The 11,631-nt window shown below is 43.7% G+C and overlaps 1 protein-coding gene across 1 annotated transcript in view; it reads left to right on the forward strand.

Moving 5' to 3' along the window:
- Positions 1–11,631, forward strand: part of vps9d1 (VPS9 domain containing 1) — a 29,817-nt gene that overhangs the window by 13,338 nt on the left and 4,848 nt on the right. The window contains exons 3-10 of the mRNA XM_017305455.1: positions 1,876–2,049; positions 2,221–2,356; positions 2,491–2,602; positions 9,392–9,454; positions 10,445–10,497; positions 11,119–11,206; positions 11,345–11,427; positions 11,498–11,630. Coding sequence (XP_017160944.1) covers positions 1,876–2,049; positions 2,221–2,356; positions 2,491–2,602; positions 9,392–9,454; positions 10,445–10,497; positions 11,119–11,206; positions 11,345–11,427; positions 11,498–11,630 — 842 coding nt within the window. The remainder of the gene's footprint in view (positions 1–1,875; positions 2,050–2,220; positions 2,357–2,490; positions 2,603–9,391; positions 9,455–10,444; positions 10,498–11,118; positions 11,207–11,344; positions 11,428–11,497; position 11,631) is intronic.

Consider the following 11,631-nt stretch of genomic DNA (forward strand, 5'->3'; position numbering starts at 1 on the left):
TGTTTTTGGTCTGGGAGGGGAACATTATATTTTTACTGCTAAAAACAATCTTAGAAAATACAATATGATTTATTTTGTAATTGACAGGGTCCCAATTTTTTTCATTTATTTTTTTATTTCTAATAAATAAATAAATTGTGGAGGGCCCCCTGTTGGTCAGGGCCCCTATTGTCATCACTTTTCCTCTGTACCGCGCCCCTGCTCCCTGGTTTAACTCACCTGGGTCCAATGACGGCTCATTAGAGGCCTAAGAAAAACATTGACAAGCTGAAAAGGTTGTTTCTTCCCCCAGGGAGAGAATAAAACATGCAGGATGCCTCCAGGACCCACTTTGGGGACCTCTGACGTAATTTGTCGGTCTGTGCACCGAAGCGCATGAAATGCATCTATGGGGTTATTTTATTCTCACTAAAAAAAAAACAGGTCTGGATCAGCAGATTAACTCCAGGTTTGATTATTTTAAGGTGATTATGGTGTGTAGACAATCCCGTAAGTAAAATGTGCCGCATTGTGGAGCGTTTTGGCTCTGATGGAGAACAATGGAAGGATTCAGAGGGACCCATTGATCATATTGATCTTCTGTTGATGGTTTATTAGTGTTTAGATTAATCCAGACTGATCATCCTGGAGCTCTGAACGGTACCGGTACCGGTGCAGCTGGAGTGGTCGAGCCGCCCGCTTTGTGAAAGCGCCTTTCTGGACAGACAGCATCTTTATTCTGCAAATGTACAACTTATACACACGAGTCCACTATTTAGAATAAACGTCTGACTCTCTGTCTCTTTAAATCCCAGCTGATCACTTTGCTGCTGTTCAAACGGGCATTTTCACGATCTCCTTATTTGTTTTATTTTATTTGGATTTTATTTTTTTCTTTAAAATGTATTAATTTTATTTTTGTGAGGTGACATTATGTGCCCTCAAAGCACCTTTTAAATAAAATATATAATTATTATTATTATAATAAATACTCACTGCTTCAAACAAGGACGTTGCCATGGTTACTGCTTCACGTGGTGGCAGACTTCCAGGTATTTATACTAATAAACTAATAAACCATCATCAACAGAAGATCAATATGATCTATGATCAATGGGTCCCTCTGAATCCTTCCATTGTTCTCCATCAGAGCCAAATTCATATGTATTTGTGGGCAGCGACCTGCAGCCGCTCTATTTCCCGCAAATTAGGATTTATAAAGGAAAGGTGCGCGGCCACGTGCGCGGCTTTATGCATCCCTTTTTTTGTGCGCCGCACTTTTCGTAATTTTTCCTTTCGCCAAGTTTTAGTGTAAAACTGCGCAGTGTTTTATGCACGAGGCCCCAGATCTGCCTTCCTTTAGAGTTTTATCGCCCCCTGGTGGAGAAAGGTGAAAATCAGGATAGGTTTTTACCTCAGCAGCATCATGAACAACATCTAGAAGTCGGACCAGTTGGGTCGATTCGCTTCACGGACCAGCATGTGGCAGCGTGACTGAAGCTCACTAAAACGTCAGAAGAAGATGAGAGGTGCCAGAACCAACAAAGAAGACCAGCTGGAGGTCAACCTGGACTTCCTGAAGAACCAGAACCAGGACAGAATATGGACCTCCTGTTCTACACAACAGAATAGAAATACCCTCTATGGTCCCTCAGTGGGGACGTTCAGGTCCACCTTTCTGGATTATAATCTTGTATTAATTGCTGTAATTTTCAGATAACCTGAACATTTTAATTAGCTGGAGGTCAGAATTATGAAACAGGAAGAAACATCTGGAATATTTTACTTTATGACACATTAATCTTGTAGAATAAATGATTTAAGAACTGAACAAGATGAACTTGTCATAGGTTTTGTCCTGGATTATTTGTCCGTCTCGTGTGTCTCTGTCCTCAGAGACGCAGGTGGAGGTGGAGAGGATGCTGCGGCTGGCAGAGCAGTGTCTGGACCGAGCCAAGTCCTTCATAGGGAAGCGCTCTGTCCATCCTGTCCCCCCTGTCCTCCACAACGCCTCCTGTTCTTCAGCTGACCAATCGGAGGCTGAGGCCGGTCCCAAGGCTGGAGACAGCGGTGAGTCCTCTCCTCCAATCAGAGCATCCCTGGCATAAACTCAGCGACCAATCACAGCTAACTTCCTCCTGGGTTAGGGTTAGGCCTCTGACNNTCTCATCTTGTCTCTTAATGTCTCATCTTGTCTCTTAATGTCTCATCTTGTCTCTTAATGTCCCATCTTGTCCCCAGCCTCTGCTGCTGAGGGACAGGTTGATGCTTCGTCCCCGTTTGGTCTGTCAGATGATGGCGGACAGTCGTCCCCTTTCCCTCCTCCTGATGTCTTCCAGAGACACCAGACTGAAGCTTCACACGACTGCAGGAGGAAGTAAGTCCCCAGAGTAACGTCCAAATCACTGCTTCTGGTTCCACTGGTTCCACTGGTTTCACTGGTTCTATAGACTACAGCAGACCGATGTGTCCACTGATTGTCCTCATGTGTCCTGGATGTGTCCCCTGCAGGACACTGACCCCGGTGGAGGAAGCGTCCCGGCAGAACCAGAAGCTCCAGGCATCCTATGACGCTCGTGTGGCCCGGCTAGCTCCGGGTCAGGCGTCCCAGAAAACCTCCTTGGTGAGTCTGGACCTCCCAGAACCGGTCTCTGTCGCCACTTCCTGTCTGAATCCCAGGGGCAGATTTACAGTTCCTGGAAAAAGTTTTCACACCCTCCCTTTATTGCTTCAGCCAGTCAGGATCAACAGGATTAAGACCTTTAATGTCAAAGTATAAAGGGTTTCCACAGAAGGTGGGTCCAGTTGGTCCAGAACATTGGTCCAGTTGGACCTGGGAGGAGTTTGGATCTCCTGTTGAACCTCTGCATGAAGGAGCAGCAGCTCTGGATGATGGAGATCCTCTCCTGGTCTCTGAAGTCCAGCTGATTGGACCAGGTTCTGGTTCTTCTGTCACAATCTTAATCTCGGGACCAGAATTTTGAGACCTTTCAACCAGCTCCTTCTTCCCCAGAACCTTTTGGAGCAGCGTTCTTATCACTGCAGTTCTGGTCCATCACTCAGAAACTGCTCCACATGAGCCGGAGGAACCAAAACCTCGGACCCATTGATGATGACCCAGCCGCACAGAGAAGAACCAACAGAACCATCTGCAGAAACCCAAGATGACAAGATGAGACCCTGAGGTTTCAGGACCAGAACCTCCAGACAATGGTCGCCACTAACAGAACCAGAACCTTCTCTCTAGCGCCCCAGCGTGTTTTCCGGTGTGTTTTGGTGATCCAGTAGAGGGCGCTGTAGCCTCAGTAACGGAGGTTTGGTTCTGATGGATCATTCCAGTCGATGGCTCTGCCAGCAGCAGATGGACTTCTGGATATCTGAACTAGAACTCTTTGATTCTGATCCGGTCCAGATGTAAGGACACTCCTTTGGGACCTGAAATGTACCAAGAAACATGACTTCCGGGCTTTTATTTTGAAACTGTAGTGGTTCCGTTTCGGGGTCAGATCGGTTATTGATGAAGCTAAGGGTGAAAGCAGGGGCGCTGCCAGGAATGTTGGGCCCCCTGACAAAAAATTAGATTGGGCCCCTCCTCACACAGCGGCTGTTACGATTTCTAGGGTCTATGTGACCCATCAAAAGCTTCACAATTTCAAAAGCTTGCATCTGCTTTGCTTTCTTTGGTCCAATACTGATAACTAGTACAATATTTACTGCTCATGAATTTTACATGCAAGAGTAAAATTCAGTCTGCAAGTCGGTTGCTTAAATCTTTTCTACTAGTTTTAGATACTGAAATGTTTCTTCCCATGAGCAACAGTCAAAATACACATAAAACAATCCAGACTTCTCAAAAAATGTTATTTAGTTGCATTTTATTCAAGCTGCAGTTTAACTTTAATAAAAATATGTTTTCTCCGTATTTGTTAAAGATGTCACCATGTAGCAGTTTGTTATGACAGATATTCTGTGAAAACAATCAATCTCCTCCACCTGCTCCCTGAATTACTATTACTGGCTAAAGTGATGCACCGTTCTGACCAAAACAACCAATCAGAACCAGGAGGAGGGTCTTGGCGCTGTCAATCAACTCACTCACTCACTGCTAAATGTGCTAATGGTGGAGAAACAACTTATTGTTACAGGAAAATTGTTTATCTGCTATCACTGGTAGCTATGCTAACTAGACTAAGCATTTACAACAGGCTATGCTAGCTGCAGAATAGCACAGAGCGAGGATGAGCAGCACCACATGAGATTGTGATTGACAGCACTAAACCTCTCCTGCCTCTGATTGGTTGTTTCCAGCACTGGGAGAAGGCAGAGGAAAGAGATTTTTCACAGATTACCTCTCATACCATCCTGTCACAACGTRATGACAGTTTTAACAAATATGTGGAAAAATATATTTTTTATATAAAAGTTACATACTGCAGCTTTAATTTCACCCAGGAGAGGACGGGTCAGGAGGGACGTGGGTTAGAGCTGCTGCTGACCGACTCATCTGTTGTTAAGTGGTAAAAGGTACCAGGGACAAGTTAAATATATGAATATATATAATGAATATGTTGGTAATTTATCTCCTTAATTCATTAAATGCTAGTGAAATGGAGGTAATCAGTAGTTTGTAGCTAAGCTAACTATGCTAAATGGTTGATAATCTCAGTCTACCCACCTCTCGGAGAAAAACTGAGCTATAAATTGACACTCTTGCCTTTTTATCTCTCTATGTTTTATATTTATTTGAAAACCTGCCTTTCTAACGTTTCTTAGCAGCTTAGTAACAGCCACAATCGTTCGTGTTTCCTACTGTCTGCTGCTAACAGCGTCACGGTGAAGCTCCAAGCAGGAACGAACCATTTAACGCAGACAGGGGGGTTCAGGGCAGATATGGATGTTTGTTTTTGGTCTGGGAGGGGAACATTATATTTTTACTGCTAAAAACAATCTTAGAAAATACAATATGATTTATTTTGTAATTGACAGGGTCCCAAATTTTTTCATTGTATTTATTTCTATGAGCAATAAATAAAGTGTGGAGGCCCCCTGCTGGTCAGGGCCCCTACAGTTGTCATCACTTTTCCTCTGTCCCGCGCCCCTGGGTGAAAGGGCGGATTTATCTGGACTCTGGGCTTATTTAACTCCAGATAAGGTCCAAGTGACCCAGTAAAACTTCTCCTTCGTCTCATATCTGCGGTTGGGAACCAGAGCCTGAGGGAATACCATGGTGAGCCGAACCTTTTCTCGAACCGCGGTTCCTCGCGTCTTAAATTATTTCTCGAGTTTTTCAGAGAAATTTTGGATTAAAGGAAAATTTTCCGTTTAGATTAGGAAAACGTTCCGGAACCAGGTGGAGCTGCAGCCATATTGGAGGAAGCTGAAGATGTTCATGAAGGTAAAGTGTTGGGAACTAAGCCGGTTCGGTCCAGACTGACCGCTGACCGTGTTCCGCTGCAGACACGGTAACGAGCTTCTCACAGAACCCGAACAGAACCGGAACTACATATAACTAGAACCGAACTTTTAGTCAGTTCTGTAAAGATGCAAGAGATCAAAGCAAATGTATATTTTATATTGGCCAATAATTGAATTTGACTTAATGGTTTAAATTTGAACAAACTTTGGCTCCTACATGTTTATGAAATATTTCTGTTATCGTTGCTCTGAGCCACGTTCTACCAACAAAATGACGCAATTTGTCCAGGGAAAAATGTAGAAAACGGTGATTGTATTATTTATTTATTTTCTGTCAGCTTGACGTCACGCGCAGAGCCGTTGCCATGGCAACCAATGAACATTGTGTCAGTGGCAGGTTTATGTGTTTGAATTTGGCTGATTAGCTCATTTTAACACCTGCTGTCATATCTGTCAGAAAATGTAGGTCGTCTTATTTTTGTGTTAATTGAACCGAAATACTCCGAACTGCTTCATGTGATAAAAGTCACGTTAGCGAACCTGCTCTCCACTTTCTTTACTTTTTAATTAAACCGACCTGTGAAATTTGATCCCCCGATTCTTTTGATTTCTATGAACAATAAATAAATTGTGGAGGCAATTTATGTATTGTTCAGGTTCTGGTCCTGAAACCATTTTGGCCCCCATACCTCCATCCTGCACACCAGTCCTTACGCCCAGGACCCAACTGGAACCACTCGGAACCAGAACTACGGGTCCATAAAGCCTGAGTGCTTCCAGATTAAACGAGGTGAAATTCTGGTTCAGATTCCTGGAAGTCTTTCAACTTTTTCCACTTCCGCCCTGACCCAGTTAACCCAGTTAACCCAGTTAACCCAGTTAAGCTCCAACTTCAGGTTTTCATGTAATGGGTTGAAATAGTTAAATGTATTTATTTTTATTAAATCTTGTCGTAACTCATATTGTCCAAATATTTCCAAAGAGTCGTTGCAGACTGACTGTGGTGCAGGGGGCAGTACGGACCTCCACTAGCAGTCAGTCTAAACAGGCCTCTGACTGAAGTCATGCTAATATGCTAACAGCTGAACATCCAGACAGCAGAGATGTTATTCTACAGTAAGCTCTGCAAGTGTGATTCATAATTTAAACCAGTGGTCCCCAAACTACGGCCCGCGGGCCGGCTCCGGCCCCCTGAACAATACCGGAGAGCATTTAGATTTTTTTTCATATAACGCATTTTCCCGACTATAAGCCGCTACTTTTTTCCTATGGTTTGATTTTTCTTCCACCACCAGGGGGCTCTTTAGCAGGAAGTGAATCATCCATCCATCCATTTTCTTGCACCCTTGTCCCTCAGTGGGGTCAGGAGGTGCTGCTGCCTCTCCAGCCAACGTTTCAGGCGAGAGGCGGGGTCACCTGGACGGGTCACCTGGACGGGTCACCAGTCTGTCGCAGGGCAACACAGAGACACACAACCATGCACACACACACTCACACCTAGGGGCAATTTAGAGARACCAGTTAACCTGACAGTCATGTTTCTGGACTGTGGGAGGAAACCGGAGTACCTGGAGAAAACCCACCATGCAGGGAGAACATGGAGACTCCATGCAGAAAGACCGGGACTCGAACCCAGAACCTTCTTGCTGCAAGGCAACAGCTCTACCAACTGCACCACTGTGCAGCAGGAAGTGAATCATTGGAAGTCAAAATTGGAAATAAAAGAAGAAAGCGCCCATTAAAACGGAATTAGGTTTTAATAGGGAATTGAAATTTGAGAATGTTGTTGATCAGTTAAATAGCATTGAGGGGAAAAAGAAGATTTTTCATTAAAAATTAATAATAATATAGATATTAGGATCCCTGGAGGCCTCCAGGGGATAATAATCTACTGATCAGTTCATGCGGATTAATTGATACTGGAAGCCTTTTTTACGGTGGCCGCCGTCATTTCTGCTTTAATACAAACATATGTGCGTTTTTCCATGAACTATCGATTTATTATCGCGGTAATAATCAGTCATCTGATTGTCTCTGTTGTTCGTCTGAATGGTTTAAAGAGCTGCTTTCAGTCCATAATAATAATAAACACGTTTTATTATTATAAACACAGCAAACTAATGGTGGTGGAGCAGCACTGGGTTAACTGGGAATCTCATCTGTATCAATCAACTCCAAACCTCTTTGTTCTGTCACAATTATCGATTTATTWMATTTTKATTATCATTCTCCAAACTTTGCGAGGACTGACCACCGGTCACCAGCTTCCTCAGACACAGAGCCAGCAGCCAATCACCTTCCCATTCATACGTTATGACGTCACGCCCACATCGACACGCCCACCACCAGGTGTCAAAGCCGCTGCTTCTGTCATACCAATAATTATTAAATTCATATGGCTCTTACAGAGCCTCAGTGAAAACGTGTTTATAATAATTATTAACTCTTTGGTGCTAAAAACTGATTGAAAATCGATTCATTTGCTGCATGTTTGTCTGTTGAGGCTCCGATGGACTGAAAGCAGCTCTTTAAACCATTCAGACGAACAACAGAGACAATCAGATGACTGATTATTACCGCGATAATAAATCAATAGTTCATGGAAAAACGCACATATGTTTGTATTAAAGCAGAAATGACGTAAAAAAGGCTTCCAGTATCAATTGATCCGCATGAACTGATCAGTAGATTATTGGAGGGAACGCAAAAGAAAAAAATCCTCATGTCCCCTGGAGGCCTCCGTAGGATCCAGTAGGTGGCAGTAGTGCAACAATAATGGATGCAAGCTGCCGTTGAAATCTGAAGAAGAAGAAGGAGGCGCCCATTTTCATTTAGCACATGCTGGCAGCAACACGAAGGATCAGCACTTTTCCTGTTATAGTTAAAGTTCAGAAACTACCGTAATCAGTTCAGTTAAATCTAAACTTGGCAACTTTTTCTTTTTCAACGTAATAAACGTGATATTCAGTCGACCTGTTGTGACTCAGATGTTGGGTGTTCGCCCCCCTCTGCTGCTGCTGCATCGCTGTGGAAAACCGGCAGAGATATCTGCGGCTTATAGTCCGGAAAATACGGTATTTATTTCATTAATAGTGTTATTTCCTGGATTTATTCTGTGAAGGACCCAGAGAGGGTTATTTGGTTGTGGTTTCTGGAAAACTACATTTTTACATTTAGGCTCTTTTCTGTTACAAACTGACTCCGGGCCCCAGCAGAGAAGGGGAAGTGATGTGGCCCTCAGGAAAAGGTTTGGGGCCCCTGCTGCGGCCCAGAGGATTCAGAGATCCACGCTGTTTCTGATGAAGCGATCAGTAATCTGATTACCTAGAAGCATGTTTCATCTTCAGGTGAAACAGAGCAGTCATGTCACTCCTGCAGCACCTGGTGGATCTAAAGCGCTGCTGACCTCTGACCTTTGCGGCCCAGATGCACGTGTTTCAGGTGCTGCGTGTTTGTTCTGGTTATCAGGAGTTTAGTCTGGATGATGACATTTGGGTTCTTCTCCTAATGATCGACACACTTTGAGTCTGCTGCTCTGTTTACTTTCATCTGCAGTTTTTACACCTAATTTTGTTGTTTTACATGAAAATGTGATACAATCTTCAGTTAATTTATTCATATTGTGTTGATCATGTTTGAGCCATTGTCTTCCAGAAGCTGGTCATCATTTATTCTGGATTATTTTAAGCCTCCTGCTGTTGCAGTTCTGAGAGCTGCTGCCAACGTTTTGCTTGGATCCGGTCCGGATCGTTCTGATCGACCGGATCGACTTTTAGTAACTCATCAACTGATGGAGACTCAGTTTCTGTTCTTTTGTTTGCTGATTGCTCCGTTGCTCTGTCGTTTAAAGAAATGTTGTGTTTCCTGTTTTCATTGTGGAAGGAAAACGTGTCTCTGGTTTCTGTTGGACTCTGAACCGTGTTTAGGAATCTGGTTCTCTCTACTTTTAAAAGTAAATGTTTATCATAAATGTTTTCCTCTAATGTTTCTGCTGCAGACGCTTTCCCTGCAGCGGCAGATGATGGAGAATCTGATCATCGCCAGAGCCAGACAGGACGCCGTATCCTTTCACTGAGCGCTTCCAAGATGGAGGCCAGGAGTTCAAATCTGCTGGTTTCTAGAACTGGAGCTGGTTTTCTAATCGATAAGCCAGTTATCGATAACTTATCGATAACTTATCGATAAGTTATCGATTGAGTTAATCTAAAGTTGATTGATCTTACAAATCCATGAGCCTGATCATCGTAACATGACAGAAAGGGTTAAGTTGAGTTAAAAACATCATCAAAGTTTTTACATTATTTTTGTCAGTTTTACTAAATACTAATTGAACAAACAGAAATTCTCACATATTGAAATTTAGGCACATTTATAAATTAAAGGTAAATAGAATAAAGATTAGATTTCCAAAGTATCTCTAAGGGATTCGTCATCTGAAGCGTTCATAACTACACTTTAAGATTTCACAGATTTATGACTCATAAAACTACATCTGTCGATGTTCAGCTACTGAGGCGTCCAAACCGCAGAAGGTTTGGGTTTCCGGCACCAAATATTCAGAAAATGCTGCAATGGAGAAAGAGACATGACAACAGAAACTTTGTGATGGAAGATGCTTCAGAAATCTGCAGATTCCTGTTTGTCCTCTTCCAGCAGCCGTTGTGCTTCACGACAGAAGAGATGCATTTTCAGAAACATGTTTTCATTGAAATGTTAAAATCTGCATAAATCTAAAAGATTTAAGATATCTTGATTTAGAATTATGACTGGTCAGAAAAAAGGATATCTTAAATTTACTTTGACTAGTCCTATTGTAATAGAAACATAAAATGTGCATTTGTTGAATTGAAACCTCCAAAACCTTCAATGGTAAAACTGGCATCATTTAGTCAGAATGTAATTAGAGAAATCTTCATGAACTAGAACATTTGGTCTAGTTTCAGAGATGAGGGATGTGAGTGAAGCAGATTTTATGCTAAAACGGCTTGCCGTAGTCAGTGAGTCCAGCTGGTTGTTCTGAACTCTGATTATTCCTCAACGTGAGAATCAGCTGCAGAGGAAAGTGGAGGAGAGGAGGCAGAGGCTGCAGGACGAAGCCAACAGGTAGCAGCACATCATCACCTGGGAGCCTAAACGTCTGTCCGGTCAGAAACGTCCGTCTGTCCGGTCAGAACCCTCCGTCCGGTCAGAACCCTCCGTCCGGTCGGTCGTTTCCGCCTGGCTGGTTCTGTCTGAAGGTCAGATGTGATGGACTGCGATCCAAAGATCAGTCGCATATTTGTGGCTGTAACGAAATCAACCTGGTTATAGCTGATTAATCAGGTTCTGATCTAATCAATCAACCAATCAATCAAGTTTATCAGCAGCAAGGCGACTCCGACTGATTGACATCAATGAACCACAAGTAGAAAGTTACTCACATCAGATATATTGATCACATCAGATATATTGATCACATCAGATATATTGATCAGCGGTTCATTGATTAGGTTCAACAGGCGGCTTTTAGCCCTAAAGGCTCTCAGGGTTTCAGCTGTTTGTTCCAGATCTGTGGTGCATAGAAGCTGAATGCTGCTTCTCCATGTTTGGTTCCGGTTCTGATGCAGATCGGACCCGGAACCAGGAGGCCTGAGATGTCTGCAGGTTGATCCAGGAGGGGGTCAAACTGCTGACCAATCAGGAGCCTGATAATCTGATCTAATTTAATCTGTTTGGTCTCAACAGGAGGTTTGCTGCCTCTGGAGCACTGACTGCAGAGGAGCAGGAGCAGCGGCTCCTCTACGCCCGGGTTCTGGAGTACGAACTGGACCACGTGAGTGAAACATTCTGACCAGCTGGCCCAGCAGAACGTCTCGGTACCAACCGTGTTCGGCTCTAGTCGGGATGGGTCCATCCGCTAGAGGTTCTGCTGGGCCCAGAGTGGTCTGGCTGAAGGCGGTTCTGGTTCTAGGACTGGCCCAAACAGTGGAGAACCAACATCAGGAAGAACCCGGACGCCTCGCTGGTTCTGGATCTGCTCTCCTACCTGCTCAGGTGATTATGGGATACATCTATATATATATATCTATGTCCGAGTCTGGAGTGAAGATCCTGGTTCTTCCAGGTCGGATCATCCTCTGGTGGAGCTGCTGAGGAAACATCAGCTCAGGGTCTACAACCAGCTGTACCCCATCGTCACCCAGAGTCTTCCTCAGAGTCTTCCTCAGAGTCTTCCTCAGAGTCTTCCTCAGAGTCTTC

The sequence above is a fragment of the Poecilia reticulata genome, linkage group LG6 (genome assembly GCF_000633615.1).
Source record: "Poecilia reticulata strain Guanapo linkage group LG6, Guppy_female_1.0+MT, whole genome shotgun sequence".
In the NCBI taxonomy this organism is placed as follows: Eukaryota; Metazoa; Chordata; class Actinopteri; order Cyprinodontiformes; family Poeciliidae; genus Poecilia; species Poecilia reticulata.